Source organism: Passer montanus, unplaced genomic scaffold (assembly GCF_014805655.1).
Source record: "Passer montanus isolate IOZ18808 unplaced genomic scaffold, ASM1480565v1 scaffold4, whole genome shotgun sequence".
NCBI lineage: Eukaryota > Metazoa > Chordata > Aves > Passeriformes > Passeridae > Passer > Passer montanus.
The window spans coordinates 6,671,939-6,696,474 of NW_024368818.1; the positions used below are offsets into that span (position 1 = coordinate 6,671,939).

At 36.3% G+C, this 24,536-nt stretch overlaps 1 protein-coding gene across 1 annotated transcript in view; it reads right to left on the reverse strand.

Moving 5' to 3' along the window:
• Nucleotides 1-24,536, reverse strand: part of ATM (ATM serine/threonine kinase) — a 59,197-nt gene that overhangs the window by 10,004 nt on the left and 24,657 nt on the right. Inside the window, exons 31-54 of the mRNA XM_039718577.1 lie at nt 23,410-23,574; nt 23,021-23,153; nt 21,012-21,107; nt 20,145-20,316; nt 19,523-19,664; nt 18,718-18,894; nt 18,199-18,367; nt 15,646-15,733; nt 15,146-15,301; nt 14,267-14,375; nt 13,403-13,491; nt 13,205-13,307; nt 12,024-12,172; nt 11,416-11,520; nt 10,797-10,916; nt 9,701-9,935; nt 8,159-8,326; nt 6,128-6,247; nt 4,564-4,781; nt 3,651-3,858; nt 2,976-3,089; nt 2,404-2,562; nt 1,118-1,256; nt 671-753 (exon numbers count right to left, since the gene is read on the reverse strand). Coding sequence (XP_039574511.1) covers nt 671-753; nt 1,118-1,256; nt 2,404-2,562; nt 2,976-3,089; nt 3,651-3,858; nt 4,564-4,781; nt 6,128-6,247; nt 8,159-8,326; nt 9,701-9,935; nt 10,797-10,916; nt 11,416-11,520; nt 12,024-12,172; nt 13,205-13,307; nt 13,403-13,491; nt 14,267-14,375; nt 15,146-15,301; nt 15,646-15,733; nt 18,199-18,367; nt 18,718-18,894; nt 19,523-19,664; nt 20,145-20,316; nt 21,012-21,107; nt 23,021-23,153; nt 23,410-23,574 — 3,417 coding nt within the window. The remainder of the gene's footprint in view (nt 1-670; nt 754-1,117; nt 1,257-2,403; nt 2,563-2,975; nt 3,090-3,650; nt 3,859-4,563; nt 4,782-6,127; nt 6,248-8,158; nt 8,327-9,700; nt 9,936-10,796; nt 10,917-11,415; nt 11,521-12,023; nt 12,173-13,204; nt 13,308-13,402; nt 13,492-14,266; nt 14,376-15,145; nt 15,302-15,645; nt 15,734-18,198; nt 18,368-18,717; nt 18,895-19,522; nt 19,665-20,144; nt 20,317-21,011; nt 21,108-23,020; nt 23,154-23,409; nt 23,575-24,536) is intronic.

The window sequence follows — 24,536 nt, forward strand, 5'->3', positions numbered from 1 at the left end:
GCAACTTCTGGCTTCTGAAGTCAAATACCTTAAAGCAGTCCTTTGACTTATTCAGCTTTATAGACATAGCCTGAGGGATTTCAACACGAGGAATTCTGGCCTGGCAACATTTAAAATTAGATGCTGGCCAAAAAAGCAAGTCTATGCTCCTAAAACTGCAGTTTCCCAGGTGGAATGTGTGCTATCAAAAGGTGAGTGCCTGTGCACCCATCCAGCCAGTGGGAATGGATCATTGCCCATTACTGAATGGTAAAAGCATAGGAACAGCACGAGAGGCACATCTATTAATTCTCACACCTTCTGTGACATTCAGTTGCCTCCCTGAAACTCTGAGCTAGCACCTACAACCCAGGAGATTCACACTCCCAAATCCCCTGTGTGAGTTAGGCAGCTCACTATGATATCACCTTTTGAAATAAGCAACTACTCAGAGATAACAGTGGCAAAGCTGTCTTTGTACAATAAACCACTATCCAGCACACATAATGCCTGGGATCAAGGTCTTGTAAGGAAACCCTCTCACCCTGCACCTCCCACCCACAGGGAAGTACCCCCATAGGTGGACCTGTAAAAACCACGGGAATTAGATGAAGAAATGACTGCCATTACAAAAGCTTGAAGATGATTCTATGATGACGATATTAGAGTGTATTTTTTCAACTTCAGCCACCTTAATTTCCATGGTAGGAACAGCAACATCCTCCAAGTTCCTCAGTTTAATGATTGGCTGGTCAGCTGGAATACTTATTCCTTCTGTAATTAAAAGGAATTAATCTTTTTAAATTCAGAGCTATAAAATACACCTGAATTGACAAAACCCAGCTTACATTGCTTTTGGGACCCAAAACCTCACTGCATAATTTTACTGAGCTGATGAAGATGATCACAGGACAACTGGTGATTTTTGAAGTTTCATACTAAGGGTCTGAGCCCTACAGTGCAAGTAATTACTATGACTTTTAATCAAGACTGCATTCTGTATCTATCAAAAATAGGACACAATGCTAGTACCTCTTTTAACTAAAAAGTTAAAAGAGGTATTTAAAAACCACTTTTTAATCTGAGAAAATAAACCCTATCTTCATTATTAAAACAAAACCGTTTTCCTAAGACTTACTTCTTTCAGATTTCCACGCAGTAGAATCTAAATTTGCTAATGTGATGTAAGCATCACAAAGTGCTTCCATGTCTCTAACCATAGGAGCTCTTCTTTTCCTTACAATATTCATTATTGTGCGGGCCGCTTCCATTCTGTCCTAAAAAAAAACAAGGAAAACAAACACCAGATCTTGTAAACTACATTTTTTAATATTAAAGATGCATCACAACATGCAGTCAATTAAGTGCAATTGAGATACGTCCTATGAAAACAAAGCAAACTGCAGCAATGGACAGCCCTTTGTGAGATGACCTGAAATAATTATAAGAAAAAATTCTGTGCTGTCTGATCTGAGATAATGAGTAATATAAAATATTATTGGCAATGGAGAGGGAGCAAACCTGTCCAGGCAAAGTGCAAAAGGCATGCAAAAGTTCTTCAGAATAAAGGACAGACAGGTTTTTTTAGATGTTCTTCCTCCATCTGCCTGCTTCTGTTATTTCCTCCAGCTGAAGAAAAAAATGTTGTACACAAAAGACAGAAACCTGTCCATGCATTCCTTCTGTGCCTGGCTCTGAGAGACTTTAGCATAATCCCAATCCTAAAGGGGGGAATCACAAAAGAACTACAGATGTAAGAGAAAGGCAAAAAAAAAGCCACATAAAAACGTGGTGAAAAAATGTATCAGTGTGGGGGGCAAGAGGACAATGACAACCAACCATGTCAGGCCTACAATGATGGGGGAAAGAAGGGGCAACACTTCAGATGCGAGGTGATTCCAAAGACAGGTTAAACAAAAATTAAGCAAAACCAACATTACCATGAAATCACAGTTCAGTATTACCTCTCAGCAGGGCTTTTAACATATCAAGGACCAAAAGATATACTGTACAAGGCACACCTTAAATGGAACACGTTACCACCCAAAGCAGAAAAAATTCCCAGCTCATTATGTACTTTCAACAGTAAAGCCACTGAAGTCTTTCTTGCATCTAAAATGCCTTTTACAGAATGACACATCAGGGACTTTTATCACAAGAGTCTGCAATGATCAGGGCTATTTGTGGCACAAAACATTGACGGCATTTTGCTCAACCCTGTAACAATTTCTTTCAATAATAATTACCTATGTATGCACAAAAAGGGTTTTTTAATTATTAAAAGTACTGTTTCCCTCCTACTGCTTCTTAACAAAAGTCTCCTAATGAGCTCTATACTAAATACCCCTCTACATGTTTTGGGTTTTTTAATTTTTTAACAAAATTAAAGGATTGAATGCGATTAATAGAAGTTTTTGTAGTTACCACATCAAGCTGGGAGATCTCTTTTGGTACATTTTTAATTAACTTATTTCTTCTTATTGCATCTGGTTTTGTGAGGAGTTCATCTTTGTTAGCATTAGCCAAAGCTAGTATTATGAACAAAGTATGATGTGGATGATCCAGTGAAATTCGAGACATTAGCTGCCAACAAAAGAAAAAGATCCCATTATTGAAAACAGTACAGAAGAAAAAAACCCAGTACTTAACAATATTATTTCTTTTGAACTTCTAAGGTTCCTAAGATGAAATAAAAGGTAATACTTAGACAGTATTTCCATAACTGAAAAAACATTCAAAGTAGATTTCTATAACAGCATAAAACTACTCTTATATTACAAGAAAATCAATAAAGTTGATTTTTTAAGTTAAGAAATGAAAGAAATCCCCAATCCTGTTCCCCCACCATACTGATTTGGCATCACTCATTTTTAATACACCCTTATCACTGATGCAACTTGTTTAGCTGTAACGCCTCCGAGGAAGGTGGATATTGTTTAGAAGTAGGCACTACCAAGCCAGTCAAGGTATCTTTAGATAAGAAAAGCAAAAATTACATTATTCAGAACTTCATGAAATCCTAAACCACCCATCATCTTAGTTCCCATTCGAGCAGCCAGCTGGTACATCAGAGGCAAGAACTTGTATGAAGGGATCTTCTGTGCGTTTTTCTGTAGGAGAGAAAACTCAGTTAGAGAGCTGTACTAAACCAAATTAGCTGTACTAAACCTAACAAAAACTACAATAAAAATAATAATTTAAAATTAAGAATTCTCATGGCTGTTTGTTTGATCAAGCAGCAATTCAGGGAGTACCACATCATCTTGGCCCATGTCTCCTAAATGTTCCAAGTCCTTCATAAAAGTACTATTTTCTATTCTACCTTTCATGGCTTTTAACCTGAAAGTATATATAATATAAACAGGAATAATGTATCTAAGGATGTTGAAGATGGGTAGATTCCAAGGTATGTGAAGACCAAGGGGATCACAGTAATGATATATGTTTAATCATACAGACTTGTCAAATTAAAATGCTAATTAAATTAAAATGCATTGAGAACTACAGGCCTCACTGATGAAAAACTAATTGATAAGCAATGACAACTGAAAAAAGAAAGTTTTCAGGAAAAGTTAAGGAGCTACGTAATTCATCTTCTAGAAATACTGGAGAAGGAGATGATGGATATTTATTTGCCAAAGCATTAGGAAAAAAATGGAGCAAACATATACCTTCATCATTTCATTGACTCTGTCAACTCCAGAATTTTCAAGCCAGAGGGAACAGAGTCGGAATATCCACATATCATGTTCTTCTCCACTTAGTAAACAGCTGATGTAGTTCTCCACTGCTTTACACAAGAAGCGTTTGCGGTCCTCGGTCAGGGCTTGTATTGCCCCTTCATCCAGCTCAAGCTCTCGCTGAACCTTCACTGTGTATCTACATGAACAGATGTCATGTTTAAACAACAAATTATTTCTTAATCAACTTACAGCAAGGACTTCCCTAGGTCTCTCACTTACTAATTTAACATTTTTAAAGTTGCTTTGTGTGTACAAGAACAGTAAAATAAACAACTAAGAAACTGTATTGTGGGAAGCTGTACAGACCCACTGCTGTAAGTAAATTTCCTGTCTTCTCTCTTCTTGATTTAATCTTAATATCAGTATACATGTGAAATGATCCAGTACAGATCATTTGTGTAATGACTTCAGTTTCCAGCAGCTGAAGTTCAGCCTATTCTGCTCACTTGCAGTTGCTCTTAGTAAATCCTTAAAAATTCTGTATTAAATCTAATTCTACTCTCTCACTAAATGTGAAATAGAGAAAAATGCCAACTCATTTATTTACATTATGTAACCTTTTTGCCAAATAAACTGAACGGATCCAGGGAATACACATGACTTCCAGGCATGATCATCCACACTTGGCTTAGTTTTGGCCCACACCACCCAGCACATGCCCAGACCATGTTGAGGCCCAGTTCAGAAACCATTCACAACAAGCACTGTGGATCTGGCCATTGCTTTGTGAAGAAGGCAAAATGCAGCTGTAGAGAGGTGACCCACACTGCACCTGTTGCCCAGAGAGTAGAGCTGGAGCCTGTGACAGCTCCATAGTATCCAGTCTCCATTTAATGCTCACCTGTTGGTCTGAACCCTACGCTCCCTCATGAGACCAACCTCCTCCTTGGCCTTCTTCAGCAATGCCTGCTTGTTTTCAAACTCTGAGGATTTCATGTAATTCTCAATTCGCTGGTACTGATTGTCAGAGAAACGAGCCAAGGAGAGGAAAGCCTTCATCTTTCCTTTCTTCAGCTCATCACTGCTGTCTCCATTGTGGCTTGCAGCAATTTCCACAGCCTAAAGGAGAAGTTACAATAGTGGTAAGATCAATAATCAGATAAATAGTGCTGCATAAAACTTGATGAAGCTCTATTCTCACAGAAAAACAGAATGGTTGAGGCTGGAAGGGACTTCTGGAGCCCATCCCTGCTCAGGCAGGGTCATCTGCTTGAACAGATTATGCCTGTGATGGAATAAATATGCATACAAAATGAATCTAACAGGCTGAATATTTTTCTCCTAAGTGAATTTAATCTTTGAGAAATGTTTCAGTGCAAACAGTTAAAAAAGATTATCCTGTATGAAACAGCTTTAATAGCCATACAGGAATTTTCCATGCTTGCTTATCTTTTACAGTAACAAGGCATGAAGTTTTAAAATCATCTTACAGCCTTGTATCACAAGATGGTGAGAAAAAATGGAAGACAGTCCAAAAAGTGCCAAAAGTAAAGGAAATTATATAAGAAAGTCATGGATTCAAATCATCAGAGTGAAGAAAGCATATAGATAGCAAAAGAGAAAGGCAACTATGTGTAGTTTCACAAATTAGCGTGAAATAAAGAAATGTGGAGTGGGCAAATATTAATACAAACATTTCTATTACTGGCTAAAAGTTTAAAACAAAAAAAATACAGCACTTTGAAACACTAGATCAAGATTTTGCAGCATCTCAGGGATGACCTTATCACCGTCTAGAGCTGCCTGAAAGGAGGGTGTAGCCAGGTGGGAGGTCAGGCTCTTCTCCCAGGTAACAAGCGGCAGGACAAGAGGACATAACCTTAACCCTAAGCCGCATCAGGCAAGGCTCAGGTTGGACATTAGGAAGAATTTCTCCACAGAAAGGGTGATTAGACACAGAATAGGCTGCGCAGGGAGGTGCTGGAGTCACCATCCCTGGAGGAGTTTAAGGAAAGATGGGATGTGGCACTCAGTGCCATGGTCTGCTTGACATGGGGGTGTTGGGTCACAGGGTGGACGCCATGGTCCCAGAGGTGTTTTCCAGCCTGTTGATTCTGTGTTTCTATGAAATACAATGGCTGTACAGAAAAGCTGGTGTGTGAATAATCTGTCCTGAGAAGGAAGAGGTAGAGCTAGGGAAGAGGAAAGGGAAACTAGACTAGTAGTTATAATCACTGCACTTCTAAGCCAATAAAAGACATTTCACTGTGATTTCTACATATTCTGAACATTTAGCAAGATTACAGGGTTACATAATACAACGTGAAACCATAATATTTATATAAGAAAACATATTTTCAATACAGAAAACTAAAGACCGCACTGAAAAATCTACTTGACATTTTAACACTGTATTTTAACACAGCACTTTCTCACAGATTGTATATTTCAAAGACTGGAAGCACCTTTTCTAAGTATTTCTGCATGATGACTGTAGGGTTTTCCAAGCATGTTTCTGCTAACCAGGTTCCACAGAGCCTCAGGCACTCTGTATAGATCAATTTCAGGTGAGGATCATTCTCGACCTTTGGAAAAGCAAGTTTTGGGAAAAAAAAAATTAAAGAGAAGGAAGCATCAAATAAAAACATCTTTTACATATGAGGTAGGAAATTTCTAAAGCCTCTAAAACCTGAATAGAATTCAATCACTGAGGTCTATTACACATAATGCATCTACAGAGTCATTTTCCATCCACATCTACAGTAGTCAATAACCTGAAATCATATTCACATTCTACATAAGACAAAAGGAGAGTGCACATTTTAAAATACCTGATAGTGTGAACAATCAGAAGCAGAATAAATCAATGACAAAATGTAATAAAAATTTTAAAAATATTTTATAAATATCCCCACTTAGTCTGAAGTAATAGACAGGTCCATAGGTAACAGTTAGGAACCACAAAAATCATGTGTGATCATTAAATTCTTCACACAGACTTCTACATGGAAACTTGATTAAAGTGTTTTGAGAAGATGATGGAGCACAGTTCCAAAGGACTCGTCTCCAGACTGGATGTTCAGCTTTAACTGCAGAGTAGGATAAGTTTACAAAATACTTCTAATATAGGGTACATATGAAAGACCATGTGACCAAGATGGCAACACTGACTGTGAAATACGTATGTGAACATCATAGGCTGTGAAAACACAAAGTCTCCTTACATGGACAGGGTAAAGGTAAGGAAGGACAAAATTTTTGGAGGGCCTCCTCAATTGATTAATGGAGAAATTACAAAATTCAAAAGAGTAGCAACTCTTGATTTTGTCCTGGTATGTATGGAGAACTTGACCCAAAAGAATGCCGCTTTTCTGAAGTGTGACATTCCTTAAGAACATACATGGATTCAAAGCAAATGGCTTATCCTCCAGAAATTCTCAAAGAATGCAATCAGGTAAACATAAAGGTATGGACATAAAGGCATTTTTACCACAGTGGTACACAAAATTAAGTTTATCAAGTATTTGTAGACCATATTTTAACAAACATCATCCTGAGGAATCTGTAAAGGCTGGATTGATGGGCCAAGGCCAGCTGTATGAGGTTCAACAAGGTAAGTACCAGGTCACAACAACCCCAGGCACTTGTGAAGCTGCCTGGCAGAAAAGGCCCTGGCTGCTGGCAAACAGCAGCTGAAGATGACCCAGGGTGTGCCCAGGTGGCCAAGAAGGCCGATGGCATCCTGGCCTGGGTCAGCACTGGTGTGGCAGCAGGAGCAGGGCAGTGACCGTCCCCCTGTACCCAGCACTGCTGAGGCCACAGCTCCAATCCTGTGCTCAGCTCTGGGCCCCTCACTGCAGGAAAGACATGGAGGGGCTGGAGCGTGTCCAGGGAAGGGCAACGGAGCTGGGGAAGGGTCTGGAGCACAAGTGCTGTGAGGAGCAGCTGAGGGAGCTGGGGGTGTTCAGCCTGGAGAAAAGGAGTCTCAGGGGGACCTCATCACTCTCTGCAGCTGCCTGGCAGGAGGGTGTAGCCACGTGGGGGTTGGTCTGTTTTCTCAGGCTACAAGCAGTAGGACAAGAGGAAATGGCCTCAAATTGCACCAGGGGAGATTTAGGTTGGGTATTAATCACTAAAAGGATTGTCAAGCATTGGAACAGGCTGCCCAAGGAAGTGGTGGAGTCACCATCCCCGCCATCCCTATTTAAAAGGGATTGGAAAGGCATGTACATGTGGTGCTTAGGGACATGGTTTAGTGTTGGACTATGAATAATGAATTCTTACATTTGCCAATCTTACAGACTCTCTTTGAAAACCCCTAAGATTTGCTAACACAGTTTTTTTTTTCTTTCAGACATTTTGAGAGTACGACCCAGATTTAGTATTTAATATTGCAGAGGGGCTTTTAATTTTCTTCTATGGGGAAACTTCTGAAAGTGGAATTAGGATCTTAAATAATTTAATTCCCATAAGTTCAGACATGATGTAACACATACCTGAAACCAATCTGCATCTAATTTTTTTATCATTGTTTTCAGTATATTCAGTGCAAGACTCTCTTCCTTTTTAGCCCAGAAAACCTGAGCTTCTTCAAGCTGCCATTCAGAAACTCCATTTCCATTTGGATTGTGTTGTTTGATTTGAAACATAGCTCTTTCCGGAAGCTAAAATTGAAAAATTAATAATGAATAATTCTTTAAGTAAAATATCTGTATCTCACAGCAAGGTTTTTTTTCAGACTCCTTTTCCATTTTCTCTATTTGTGCAGCATAGTCTGCCCATCAAATAAAAAAAATATTTGCAGCAAAGATATGAAATTATTTTTCTATACACTTGCAGAAAATCCTGATTTGCAACAAGAATAGACCGGAATCAAACCTCACAAACTCTAAAATAAAGTACCTATATTTAACATTTTAAATTGGAGGTAGAGAAATTTTATAATCAGTACCTAGTGAATTAATGGATTTATAGTTTAGCAATTATTATTACATTATTACATGCATTATTACAGACTACAGAAAAATAATTTTAAAAATGGCACCACCACATATTAATTCTTCAGCATGCCTACATCTTCACACATATCACTGGTAAAGTGCCATCCTCACTATTCAGTATCACTATGACAACACAAGGAGCAAACCATGCTTTTAACAAACTTGAGGCTCTTACAGGACACTCACTGCCACAGTGTTGGTGGCTGGGCAGGCATGAGACAAAAGTATCTGAAATCCTTCCCCCCAACAGCTTCAGAGGCACTGAGTAAAGTGTCTCTGCAAATTCATGAAATCAAAGACAGTGCTGTTCTACTGATTTCATCATTACTCATAAAAAGAGTTTTATGAATAGTGATGTGTGAAATAGTGAACAGTGAAATCAAAGTTTAATTTAATTTTGCATATGTGAAGTGCTAAACACCTTTCCAGATTCTGTATTTAGCTGGAACTGTTTTCTGTAGAGGTCCCTGGAGGATACTGTTGCTTTTTAAATTCTTGTGGAGTTACTTATCCAGATGTACCACCTACAACAAGCCAAGGCTGACTCTGGACCTTAAATGCATCAGCAACTGAAAAAACCACTAGTAGTTCAAATCCCAAAAAATCATTCACATAAAGAAATTTACCACAGTGCAATGGTGTTTTGAGAGCATTAAACTTTGAAGACAACACTAAATACAGAGATGCAATGAAGCTATCTCTGCAGTTTTACTCTGGAACACTACAACATATGATGCAAGTGAAAGCTGGGTATGTAAAACTGCACCAAAATGAGCAACAGAGCTAGAAGAGCACTCTTCACTAAAAATGTAATTTCTGTATTATCTACCTCATTGGTGGCTTACACTTATGAAAAACATTCAAAAAACATGCTCATAAAAACAGTTTATTAATAAATTCTACATAACTTAAGTCTCAGATTGATTTATTGAATAAACTTAGAATGCAGTTAATCATTAGCACTGTTAAAAAATTAAGTTCTTTTATAAACTATAAAAACCTGAACATCTGTTCCTGATCTTTCCTGAAATTTGTTACCTGAGTATTTTTAGCAGTTCTTGCCAATCTAGAGAGCTCCACTAGATGTTTGGTCAGGAGGTCTTTAATACATTCTCTTTTGGTATTTTCACTCTCCTTTTCAAGCAAGATTTCCAGAATTACAGTGCGCAGAGCCATGACAGGTTCCTGGAAATGGAAGTCACTGTCTTTGAGAAGCTGGGACTGTCTCTGCCATTTCAAATAAACATCATTCAGTTGTTGAGTAGTAACAGATCTGCAATTGTTCCCAAAAGAAAAAAGACTTGTTATTAATTTTCAGCAAACATCAGTGAAATGCAAGATGAGTAAAAAGTAAACTGCTGAGAAAGTTTAAAACCTACACTTCAAGAAATAGTGATAAAACCCTACAATGGTTACCATATGCAGACTAAACTGGAAGCCTTCTAGTTTTAACAAACATGAAGTACAACACTCAGGTGAACTACTCCTCTGTAAATATTTCTGATTAAGCATCAAAAACTTGTGTTAAAGGTCCATCAGCAAAGGGAACCACACTCAAACATAGGGCTGCTGAAAAGACTGTAGGGTGACTTAGCTACCAAACTGACAGAACTATAGCAGAGAAAATTTAGTGTTAATAGCACTACAGAGATAAATACTTTCCTGTGATTAAAAAGCAATCTTAAGAATTTAGGAAGAATACTGATGGTAATAGAGGTCCATGAAGAAAATGATTCAAACTGAAACAGCTTTCAGTAAAGCTATGGATGTCATTAGGGAAATGGAAAACATTTTTTAGGAAAGAAACTAAAAGAGGAAGACTCAGTTACTTGAGTAAATCAGAAGCTAGGAGTATGAGGGAACCCAATATAAAGGAAAGAGAATAGTTATTTAAAACACTATATTGGCATGATATGAAATAACTCAAACTAGACTGCAAATTAAGCCAGTCTTGAAATAAGGAGAATTAAAATTGTCCTCATGTAGTGATGGTAAAATCCTTGTCATTTTCAATATGAAGTTTGAGATGCTCGTGAATAAAATCTGTTGAGGTAATTTTAAGTTTTGTGCTATGCTTGATTACTAAGAGTCCTACAAATTGAGGAAGTGGTGTGAAACAATCTTAAGAAATCACCTGGAGAACAGCAGACCTGCATTTTCCAACTCTCCAATTAGCTGTAGTCTGCAAAGGGTTGGATATAATGAATAAACAGACTCAAGACTGCCCTTGCACAGCTCTTCTACTTCATTCACTCTGTGGATTTAACAGAAAAATAGTAATTATTTTTATTAAATATTGGCAAGTAATTCCACATATCCATAACATAGTTTCCATACACTGAACAGAATTTAAACAGAAAAACTCTTCAGTCTAGAGGTAGTTTGCACTACCATTCAAATTAAAAAAAATTAAGTTTGTCAATAAATGAATACACAGTAAGGACATAGAAACTGCAAAACTGATGTGATAGCTCAGCTAAAGAGCACTCAGCACTGGAATCCACTTAAGAGGTCGACAAAGAAAAGGATGTGTACAGGAAATGTATCTTCAATTAGCACACAAATTACATATGCACAGATGACAAACTGAAGTTAAAAAATGTAGAGTTGCAGTCTGGAAGTAGTTTTTTTTCTATGCACGAGTCTTTATTTGAGCCCATAAAACCTCTTGATAGTCTTTCATACATAACCTGTAACTACAAACACACACAAATCTCTCTCCCACATCACAGTATTTGCATACAAGTTGTTACCTGGCATCTTTAAGACTGTCATGGAAAGCAGAGAATTCCTTATCTCGTAAAGACTGAAGAGCATCATACAATGATTCATGGTACCCTGGACTTCCTGCTTCATCTCTAATAAATAAAACAAAAGTTAACATAAAATAAAAGGAAAACTGTATTTCTCTATAAAGTCAATTATGTCTTTGTGACAGATATTTTCAGTTGTACAGTAGTCATGAATCAACACTGGTGTTTGTATAACCAGGACTTGATAACCTCTTGTGGCTTACTGAGTAATATTTTCCCTATTTTCTTATAAACTAGATACTAAAAGCTCTCTCTATCCCTCTCTCATACTTAAAATACAACTACTATATGAATCAAAAATGGAAAATTTCAGTTTAACGTTAAGAACAATCAAAAAGAAGAATCACCTGTGTACAGTTTCCCAAGAAAAAGTGATGTGCATTTAAAGTAGACAAGCCTAAATGAAAAACACTGCTTTTCAATTCAATGATTAACATGAATTAGGTGACCTGCTTCACAGAAACTAGTTCTAATCCTGTCTTTTTTTGCTTGGATCTGACCCTATTTCCTTGTGCTTAAAGAACGAGCAAAAAGATAAGGTGGTTTACTTGACAGAAGAGATGTGGCTCCACTGCATATTCCTCCATGCTGCCTGGTAGCGTATTTCCTGCAGTTCTGCACACCACTCAGTGTTTTCATGTTCCAGCCCTTTTAAGTACATGGAAAGAGTGTGGCAAAGCCCAAAATTCTGCAAAGCCTAGAATTAAGAAAATTACTCAAAATTTATTTTCCTCCCTTATTAAACATAACAGGTATTTTTAAGGGCTTTGTTGGTTTTGGAAACAAAGAACCCTTTGCAGAAAAGACAGGGCCATAACGATTTCTAAACTCTACATGTAAAATGAAAAATTTTTATTAAGACTACCAATCACACTATTGATATCTGCAACTCCAGGAAAATGGTTTTTTTTTTACTACTGTGGCTGGCATTTTTTAAAATAAATTGCCAGACTGTGCTTCAAATTAACTATCAGCACACATTTCTCCATGCCATCATTCCTGGGTGGTAAGTCAAAATGAATTTTACTTCTTAATGAACTGTTTCTCCTGATGAGGATTTGAAAGGATTAATTTCTTATTACTCCTATCTGTTTGAAGGCTATCATGTCTTTATAATTGTGACCAATTAATCAGATTACATGTCAAGACACTATGAAGGACAAATGCAATGGAATTTTACCAGTGATACTAAATAATTTGTGGTAAGAAATTAAAAGTACCATAGGAAAATTAAATGAGGGGAAACACACATACATCTGTGCTACATTTTTATAGAACTGGTATAAACATTTTTAGGCTAAAAAGGCAAAGCATATTAAGGATTCAAAATAACACCAATTCTTTTTATCTACTGTATCAGAAAAATCACACAGTGATTCATAGCAGAGTGGTTTAAGAATGAGATAGCAAAAATAACCAACTATATTACTTTCTATATCCTGTCATTTTAGGAGCTGGCCTAAATCTGGAATAATATTGAATATACTTATTTTTAAGTATTTCACAAAATTAATTACCCATGTGACAAGAGGACTAAGAACCTTAACATTTTCAGAACAAATACTGAGTTGTCTTATATTACACAATTTGGATGCCCTATGACAATGGGCTAGACTTCATGAACAGAGAGATCACTTTCAGCTCTAAAACAATTTTGGACTCCCTACAAATGACTCAATATGACGAATATCACTTCTTGCACTCATTTCCTCTTACAAAATAATATTACCTCTATTATTCCTGCCTGGCGAGTAGATGGAGAGAGGCTTGTCTCAAGGTCATATGTTACAAGTGCTTTCTCCCATACTGCTTCATGCTCATATGTTCTTATCCTGTTGTAAGTGAAGAAGAAGTTTTCAATTTAAGTTCCTTACTAGTAAAAGAAAGCAATGCCTTTAAAGAACATAAGAACATGAATAAATTATACCGTGCCAATGGCTGTAACATTCTTCCTCCACCACAGCCATAAAGACTGTCAGGTTCTCCAATGCTTCTGTAGATGTCCATGAGAAGGTCCTAGAACATGCACCACAAAACAAAGAACTGGTTTTTTGGAACCGGCTCGAGTTAGTTTTATGTAAATCATATCAGTTTGTAAATGTTTTTACAGGTAACATCATTGCTTCATTTTCCTTTATGTAGTACCTGAGCCGGCTATCATAACAGGTAAAAAAAGTTATGCAGTCTAGCCAAATTCTTCAGGCCTACTTTCAATGCTTATTTCTTAAAGATCTAGTGCAGGGCATTAGGTGGACTAGTTGAAAAGCAAAAGACAATAATAGTAAATGAGCATCAGACACACCAACTAAGCAATGCATCATGAAAGTTAAACAAGCACAGTCCTGGAATAATGAACTATGGAAAGAAGCAATTTAGACAAGGCTACTGGATCAGATTTGATATATCAAATAAGCCTGAGGGAGATAATACTACTTTGGTTTTGATAATTACAACTTCTACATCACTTGCTGATTTTTAATGAATATATATGTGTGACAAAACAAACTGAAAAATATTTGGCTGGCTACCACCCTGAAATCTGCTCTTTCAGGAAACAAAGCCTGCTTTGCTGTGATTTCAGACTTGACAGTTAGTTAGTGTTTCAAATGAACAAATACTCAATTTAACGTGTCTGGAAAGCGACTGAGTTCACTTTGAATTAAGTATGAGGAGAACTTTAAAACATGTTTTTTGAATTCTACTAGATCTACTTTCAGCTCAGATGAAACTGACTGTTAATCGTAATTATACAAGAAGGTTTGCATTCAGATTGGGAAGCAAACACAAGTACCTGCAAACTTAGACCAGTTTCTTCTTTACTTTTCTCATTCAAAGTAGTAATAGGTGGTCTTTGACTTTCTTCTTCAAATGTCAAACTCTTAGCTGCTTTAAAAGAAGATCTAAAAGAAATGTTTCAATAGGAAATTTCATATGGAGAACTAAAGAAATTATGAGACAACACTCAAGAAATAAAAGGTACAAACAGTAAATGCAAGACTATCATATCCCTAGGTTATTCAGTATGGCTCTCCATCAGAATGAGGAAGTGATCAGTTGAGCTGGGAATATCAACATCAAGGGATTTTAACACCAAGGTGTTCTTTTGGAGAACCCCCCTAAACACACCTTATGATTTCTAATCTTTTATTAAATCAAATTGCTTTTGTGAATGCCTGAAGTGTTCTTTCCTCTGTGAAAGAATAAAAGCAATTTGTTAATGTATGTGCTTACAACCAAATTTTTGTTATATTTCCACTACCTGACAGTGGTTTGTCACAAAACCTAAATTAGTTCTATATTTTGATCTTGCTAGACCAGAAAACAAAGATAATTGTCTGTTATGGAAGAAAGTTCCTACAAGGATCACTTAGCCCTATTCACAGAATTATGGTCATCATTCTGGGGTTTACTTTCTCCTCTTGGTTAACTTCTGCCTGTAATGTAACCAAAAGCACTAAGAAAAGTTTCTGATTACAAGTCAGCATGATACTGTTTTGAGGCTTGGATTGTATTCAAGGACTTGAAATATTTTCCATGTCCATATACACACACCAATGGAATATTTTTACAGCTTTCTTGGTATTTCATATAACTAAAACCAAAACACTGCTGGGACTCACAAAATGTGATTCATTTTACCAGAAATGCCAGGAAACAGCACTCCTCCTACCTTTCTTGCTGCTTGTCCCTATTTATCTTGTCTGCGTAGATTTCTGCGTAGAGCAAGGCTGTGAAGTGAGCAGCACAAGACTGTGCTGCTATAGCAACCTCCAGATAATTGAGATCTAGCCAGAAGCTGTCGTCAAAAACTGTACCTGAAACAGATCTGATAAAATAAAGACTTTAATACTGCTGTAAAAGACCTTTTATCTAGCATTAAACAAAATAAATCCAGTATTAACCATAAAGCTTTCCGAAGGCTAACTTTATCTTAGCCCCTGAAAAACCCATACTACAAGAAGTACATCAAGCAAAAGGGTTTAGAAAGCTCCTTCAGCATAGTTAGAACCCTTTAAGAGTAGCCATACCACTTCTGTAACAAATGCAAGGTCACTGCCTTATCTTTTTTTTTTTAACTAACATGTTCTTTTTCTTTAATCTAGAGCACCAACAGATCTTTGAACAGTCACAATTAAATTAGGCAAATGTTTTGAAAAAGCTTGGATTCACCTCTTTTGTCTTCTCAAGTAATCAACAACAGCAAGCATGGCTCGTCGAGATACTTTATCCAAACTTCTAAAATTATGGGTTTCTTGATCTGGGATGTATATTTCAAAGGAAAGAATATAATGAACTTTTGTCATATCACATCCATTTATAAAATAAAAAGTAATTAATTTTCAGTCAAAAAAATAACTAAAAACTTCCCTGAACTGCATTTCCAAAATTAAATTAATAGTTTGTCACAAAATGTATTCCTTCTTCTTACATGATGTGAGATTATAGTAATTTGTACCAGAATTTGATGAAATTATCTTTGTATTATTAGTTCATGGATTCTATTTCTTCTTACAGAATTCAGAGATGAACTAACATCACTGCAAAAAGACCTCTGGCCATTGGGCTTCCACCATGTAAGTTATTCCAAAGCACAGAAACACTTCTGACTAAATTGCTTTACTGCAGATTTTAGAGTGCACATGGCTACACAAAACCCCCTACTTTCCACATACAAGCACATACTTTCAAAGAATCTATGTTTCCATGTACTGCTTCTGGATTAAAAAAAAAAATCAGAGGGCTACAGGTTGTGTTCTGGTGTTTGAGTTAATAATTTCTTCATTACTCTGGTCATTTCTGAATTACCAATTACAAGAAGCAAGAAATAGGGAGCACACAAGCAAAGGTTTGATTACTACTACATTACAGTAAGGTGCAGAAGTAGCAATTTCCTCTAAGGAAAGCAAAAGCCACATTAAAAAGTATCTGGGCATTTTTTGTGTTCCAACAAACAGAAATGAATGTGTTCAGAAGGATATGACTCTCCCATGTCTAACTGCTTGTTTTATCCCATTTGGATCCTGATGGATTAGAATGAAATTTATCTAGATTTTCTAGGAAGAGTTTTCTCCTTGGTTTAATAGGATAACATCTTCACATCTCCTTGCAGATGATTAAAATTTTTTCTTCGAATACTGATGTTCTACCATTCCAATTTTGGAATTAACCTATCTTTGCTCTGTTGGCTACTGCACCTCCAGTTCATCTGTAAACAATCACCTGTCATACAATGAGCGGTGTGCTACTTCATGGTTTTGGGTATTTTTTTATTACCAGGACAGTTTTTCACCTGGAGAACTCCATTTAAAGCTTCTGTATGTATTTCCTTTTTTTTTTGCATTTATTGCCTCAGTAAGATTCCCTGGGTAGAATCGTAGAATTCCTTTTAGGAAGAAATCCTTCACAGACGGGATGATTAGACACTGGAGTGACTTCCCAGGGACATGGTGGAGTCACTGTCCCTGGAGGTGTTTAAGGAAAGACTGGATGTGGCACTCAATGCAATGTGTAGTTGATGTGGCAGTGTTCAGTCACAGATTAGACTCAGTGATCTCAGAGGTCTTTTCCAAATTAAGTGACTGTGGTTCTGTGATTGAAGGGACTCCCATCATTTGCTCGCTGGTATTGTTGAACTAACTGCAAATTTCTAGAACTTGGAAAAATCCCTTCATATTTTTCTTGGAAAATTGTGGGTCACCCTGTACATCTGAGCATAAATTTGTGAGTTGTAGAAAGAGCCTGTTACTTGAATTCAAAAATGTGAAAGAATACTGTTTCAGCCCAGGCTAGTGAGCATCCAAGAAAATACTTTAAAATACACCTAGCATCATTAGGGATATTTATACCACTCTTAGTAAAAACTGCAATATTAAGGGTTCCTCTTCCTCTCTGGCAACCTGAAGCTTGCCTGACTTGTCTGTGAAGAGACAGCCAGATATTGTGCAGACTCTTTTTTTCAGTGATCTGTCACTGGACAAGGGAGTTAGAAGATACAGCACAAGTAGCTACTGCACAAAAAACCCAAACCAAACCAAATCAAAAAACAAACCTACCCTAACCTGAAATTACTGTATTTACTTCAGCTCCTGAAAAAAAGTGCATGTACCATTGCCACTGTCTAACAAAGATCTTCCTTTTACACAGATTTCTGCTAAATTCAACCACAATCTAACTGGAAAGGACATGAACCATTTGTTTAAATGGTGCTTTTCTTTAAAATGAACTTACTGCCTTTCTCATACTCTAGTGCAGTTCTTTTGGTTACAACTTCCTTTTATTTTGCTGGAATGAAACAGGTCTTCTGAATGTATAGGAAGACCATTAACAATATTGGGCAGTACTTAAAGCAAAGAGTCTTTTCCAAAGGGAAAATTCAGGTGCAAATTGCTTTTTCTTGCTCTTGTTTGACCTGCCCATCAGTCATTTTAAAAGACAGTCCATGACTCAGTCTTGCAGCACTTAACACTGGATAACATCTAAATTCAGCAAGTACTAAACATTATCCAGTTATGAATAAAAAAACAAGTTTAACAGAAGATACTTCTGCGGTGCTGCCAATGAACAGCTTCAAAATTATTGGTATCTCCATCAATAAAGATCAGTTGGGCAGAAATTCTAAATTCTGCCTTCCTATAAGTGCACATCATACATTTGATATCAGAAGATAGTTTTTTCACAACCAGAATTCCTCTTTTAGCTGAAACAAAAATATTATGGCATTACCTGAATCAGAATTTGGAGTACACCTAGTAGATGAGGCAAATTTGCAACAGGTTGTAAAAAACTTCTGGATATGAAGTGACAAAAGATTTCTCCAAGATTCTTCTGAGTCATGAAGAAGGATATCATGAATCAGGTATGGAAGCAAAGTCTGACACAAGTCTGTTTTCACCTAGAAATAACAACACACAGCATCTGCTAAGAAAGAAATGCTTTTTGGTTGTCTTTCTCAGGTTACAACCAAAGTCACAATTACCCAAACAAACATGTAATGCTTGAGAAAGAACACATACACCACTCAACAGGGCTATGCTGGCATTCACTTAAGGCAGCCATATAAAGTTCACCTGTTTGCAATTATCTCTCACATCCTGTATTTTGAGAATATATTTTATGAGTACCTGCAATACATGATCACAAAGGCCCTGAATTATTTAATACCACAAATTACTACTTGCTATCAAGATATTTCTTTTGTGCATCACAGCACACATACATGTAAAAATGTATGATTTAACTCACCTCACACAGTGGCTTCATCAACTGCAGAACTTCATTTTTCACACCTCCACTATCCAGTATTGAACTAGTTAGGTGCTTGATCCAGGTCTCATGAGTTTCTCCCAGAGGAATCCACAAGTTTGTGTCATCCAATTTTTCTAAAGGAGCCTCTGTATCATTAGCAGACACTACAAGAAACTACAAGGAAAATATGCATATTGCAAACATAAAAAAAATTCTATGGCACCTAAAGAAAACATACTGCAATGCACAAATTCAAACATATTAACTATTACTAGTCCTTCCATTGATTAACAATATCAATTTTGTTCATATAAATGTAAAGTTTTCCAAGGAAATATGAAAGTATTAAAAATAAAATTTTACTGGTGACATCAACAAGGTCACATTAGACATCACATTTAATTTACAAATAAAAAAATTGAAAATTAGGAAATGTCTCATTTATGCACGTTTAATTATGCACTATTTCTGACTTATTTTTTGAATCAAATAACACTGGAATCCTGAGAAAGCATTACATTGTCCATGAGGTAATCAAAAATTGTCTGTCTAAATGAAAGCACAGCTTTCTAATGTCAAAATAGTAATTTCCAATGTGAAGGGAAAGCTGCAACTGGTGCAACAGAAATGAGAAACAGACATACAAAAGCAATCAGATTTGCAATTATATTGATACCAAATCTGGCATTTATCAAAGGTATCATTTACCTCAAACATATTTTCAAATTCACTTTTTAAAAAGGGTAGATATTTCTTTTTTCTCTACTGCGTATGCCATGCATATAAGGTGTATCAGAAGTACCTTTTTCCTGGATGTTCTGAAAGGCTGTAGATAGATTAACATGGGATCAGCTTTACTTTTATAAACTTCCCAAAATTCATTGCCAGACTTGGTGGCTAGTATGTTCTTCAAACAGGAAACAGCAGCAGCTCTAACATCAATACTGAAAAAAGAACATACACAACACTGTTATCATTAATTTCATTCAGGTATTTGATTTTCAAAATCACCTTTGTAATAATTCCACCACCTACGGTGCCATTGCATACTTTTTACAGAACAAAACCTGAGTATTTACTCCGCAGCACTGCTATCCTCTACAGCACACAGGAGACTCTCTGGCTTGCATCCAACTACAGAATTTCTAGGAAACATCTAAGATTGACTGGGTAAATAATCTGAGCCTTGGAGAAACACATGGCTTGTATAAAGAACACTTTCAGAGAGTTACTCTGAGGTGAACTGAATAATGTGCAACTTAATAGCTCCTATATTGCTTTTGAGTTAACTATATAAATAAGTATACTCACCAATTATCTGTCAAAGAGTATTAAGAACACTTTCAGAGTTACTCTGAGGTGATCTGAACAATGTGCAACTTAAAAATTGCTTTTGAGTTAACTATATAAATAAGTATACTCACCAATTATCTGTCAAAGCAGTGTTTATTTGAATTAACATTATGAAGACACACTGAAGTTTTCTGTCTTCAAGTAAATCTGCTGCTCTAGAATCCAGTGCATTTTCGGCACGCTGAAGAGCAGTGGTGGAGAAATCCATGGGACCTATTTCTCCCAAGCAACTTCCAACAGCCTCTGCAAATGCATGTTTCTGTAGTCTTAGACTTACACTAAAACAAGGTCTCATCCTACTTTTAGAACTGAGACTGTTATGGGGTAAAAAGCAGCAAACATTTATAAATAATCACTTAAGGAGCTTTATGATTAAAATTACATGTGAACAAATCTTGCAGCTTAAGACTCATAAATATTACAGTTATGCTTTTTAACTCAATTTTCTAGGAGTGCCTATGTCTCTGGATTTTCCAGCTTGTATCAGATATGTCTTTTATGTTTGCTACTGCCAGAGACCAGCAAATGGAAAAGGTCAGAATTACTCATTTTCAATCCCTAAAGAGTATGGTAAATACAAACAGAAGTCTGTGTGAGCCCAAAGAGTAGACTGCAAACTGAGGAAGAATTAATCTGTATTTTACACAAAAATGTGTATCAATGTGTTCCTCATTTGCTTTCCAGACAAAGTATTTTATCAAAACACACAACAACTGGAAAAAATAAAACAAAAAAGTGACCTTGAAAATAATTTTTAACAAGAGATGTTAAATGTTCATTAGAAAAAACCCAAAATCTACTTCCCTGCTCTTTCCTTCACACTCTGCAGGTGTATTGAAGTGAAAAGTACAGTGGGAAGTAACATTGAGAACAACCACAGTTTCAGCCTGGCGTTTGCAATGACAGCCATAATTTACTGGTGGGTCTAATTAACTTACCCAGCACTGCTTTTTCTCCTGTGTGGTTAACTGCCATCTTGGACAGCTGCAGTAAGCTCACCACCAATTTCACTATTACAGAATCTTCTGGCTTTTCTATCATTCAGAAAGAAAAACAGATGCCAAGCATGTCAGTATATTTGTAATGTGAAGTTATTAGAAGAAAACATTGCTTCAGTGTCTTTTATCTACAAATGTCAATATGCATTATTAATGCTGAAGCAAGATGGTATTAAACAGTACATCAACTAAATTACTGATTTTTCTTATTCATCATGGCTTGGAAAAATGTCTGTGTATTTGAATAAGCCAAAGAATCCCCAAACTAGAATGCATCTATGCTATTATTTTCAGTGTTTTAATGCAAAAATTATAATTAAATACATGAAATATTAGCTTAAGTTGGTGTAAGAATGCTATTTGAAATAGTGAAGGCACACTATGTGGCTCCACTGATAGCCCTTAAGTTAATGTCATCATTCTGTCCTAAATCTGAACCCAAGGAATACCTCAAAATTAAGCTTTCTGACGGGAATTTTTAAGAATTTGATTAGCTTTCAGTTGCCAAACTAACTTTGCCAAATTATAAACTCTCAAGATGGGTACTTCCTTGCATACTTGCTCCCTCCCTGAGGTCTTCTTTTAAAATAAACATTCCAAACAAAATGGTCTAGGAAAAAATATGATGATTTTTTATGATGTCAGTGTAAGGAACTAAAAAAAAAACCCAAGAAAGCAGTACTTTTAAAAAAGTACTGATTGGAGTACAAACCTGGAATCGGACTTTATGCTTACTTGATGTCTTTAGAAAAATGAATACACAGAATAATAGATTTGTAAGTGCTTAACAGAATTTTATTATAAGGCAAAATCCCCATTAAGCTTGGCGGCCCATCTCCAGCAAAGCAAGAGAAAATACTTTTCAGGGCTTGCCTGAGCACATCTTCACACCTAATAATCTCTGTAAAATATGTCCAACTCCTTTTAAGGTTAGTAATGTTGTTAATCTTCAGAGTAAGTAGTAGTAAGTGCCATGGTGAATGTATTTTGAAGAAATAACATGGTTTCTTTTGTATAACTGCTCCCAGATTATTGAATCTGTTCTTGTACTGTAATGAAAGTGTTAAGCACTCCCTACTATGCTTCATCATTCCATTCACCAGCTCATACAGCTCTAGCTATTCCTATTCAATCTCTTTTCCAGTCTCACAAGGCTCTCCTCTGATGGAAGCTGTTCCACACAAGCTTGTTCAAAGCTTGTTCAATAACTCTGTTCAAAGAGAATTATTTGTAAAATTGTGAATGTGGGGATGTGGGGGCCAAAATGCACTTGCACCGTGGCCTTACAACATTACAATTCTTATCCAAATTTTACTTTGTACTTGTTTAAAATTAATCATATAATTTCTTTTTATCTTTCTGTCATGCACACAAGCTGATGAAGACTTGACGTAGAGGAGAAAAGTGAAATGGTCTGGCACAATTATCTGAAAACCCAACTAGGAAGCAACTGCATCTGAACTGAGGGCTGAAACACAATCTTGGCACGTGTCAAATTTTAACTGAACTAAATCCTACTATTTGTTCTAGAAAGTTTTACTTTCTAACATGCCTTTAAAAAACTGAAGCTTTGTTTCATTTAAAAGAGTAGGGAGATTCATATACAAGAAAACACATTAAGCAACCACAAATCAATACACTTCTACATTATCCTGGTCACTCACAATCATACATGACCCATGCCAAATGCTTGAAGGGTATTTTATCCTCTCTGTCACGTTACATCTCATCTACTTACTTATAATTCACTTTGCTAAAGATATTTTTGATGTTGCATAAATCATAAATGTCAATCTACTCTGTGTAGATTATAACATGATTATAATTATAATATGATTACATTGTTAAACACACCAAAAAAATTTCTATGTCAAATTAGAATAGGCTACATCACTAAACACCTAAAACCAGGTAGAAAAGAAATAAAACACATAATCAGACATCAGTACCTTGGAAAATTTTCAGGAGATCCTTCATCTGATCTTTATACTGTTCCAACTTTTTGCGTAAATCATACAGTCCTTCAAGCCGTGTCAAGGGCAGTGAATCACAAACCCCAACCGAGAGAAAGTGATTAATTTCCTGCAAAACAACACTGTATTAAGCACATACAGCATACAAATAAAGGCTTCAGGTAATTGGCTCTAAGCTAATTGGCTCACAATGTGGAGGCAAAGTAAAAACGGAGACATACGAGTATCTCCGTGACTGAAACCAGCAATAAAAGAATCCTTGTGTCTCATTTAAACTTAAACTAGAGTTAGAAAATTATTCTTCTGTGGGAAGTTTGCATTACAAAAACCACTATGCTGTGAGATGTATTTTAAAATGTAATTACCTCCAAAAGAGAATATGGTCCTTTACTGTATTTTATTTTCTGCTGAGTTGCTCGCAAATCTTTAAAAGCAGGGTATTCAGGAAAAGGATCTAAGCACTTGATTGCTAGGTACAGACTTTCATTATCCTTATTATCTATCACCAGGTACTTCAACAAGCCTAGCACCTGAATATAAAAAGTAAACAAAAACCAAAAAAGACAAACATTTTTGAGCCATATTTCTTATTCAGGTTATAAAGTTTGCATTTCTCTAATTTCATTAAACTAGTAATATAATTTATTTACACTGTTAAAAGTTGTAAGATTATTAGAGGATTGGGGAAATCACAGATACATTCTAGAATGGTGGAGCATTTTTGCTCCTCCTCCTCTCAAACAGAAATCAAAGCTTTTACTATCCCAGCCTGAAGTTTTGTTCTGTCTTTTGATAAAGCTAATTTCAAATGCTGGCCAATATGATTTCTATGATATTCACAATAATTTAACAACACACTGCACCCAAGCATTTCTGGAGTTATTAGGAATTTCCTGTTCTCACTAAAGTGCTGGTAATTTGGAATTTAGACAAATGCCTGTATATCATACCTTACTACCCAAATCACTGAACTCTGGCAGAATTTGTATAACAACGTATCTACATCTTGAATAAATGTCAACGGGGTACCATACTTTCTTTGAAAAAACATTGTGTTTATGCCTTACTCAAAAATCAGTGCAACTGGATATTAAATCCAAGCACCTCTGAGGTGTTTTAAACCTAAATGATGAGGGTTTTATTTGAAGACTTGTATTTACCTGAAAATTATTAACTAGCCTCCATTCAATGCTAGAAGAAAAAATAAAAAAGAAGAAACTGTCAAGTGATCACTAGAGGGTGGGCATCCCTGCAGGAGTATGATACAAGAAGGTTTCACGTTTGACATCATTTCCAATTCAGTTCAGAGAAATTTCCTTCCTCCCTGCTTTGTTCCTGCCCAGGGATACCCTGACACATGGCCTTTGCAGATGTGCAACTGTTTACACAGACAAATTGTAAATCTGATCACAATCAAGAAGCTGTGAAACAAGACTGACAGGTTATTTTCAGACGGGTTGGCACAGCCCTCCAGCTGAACTGGAAGCACAAG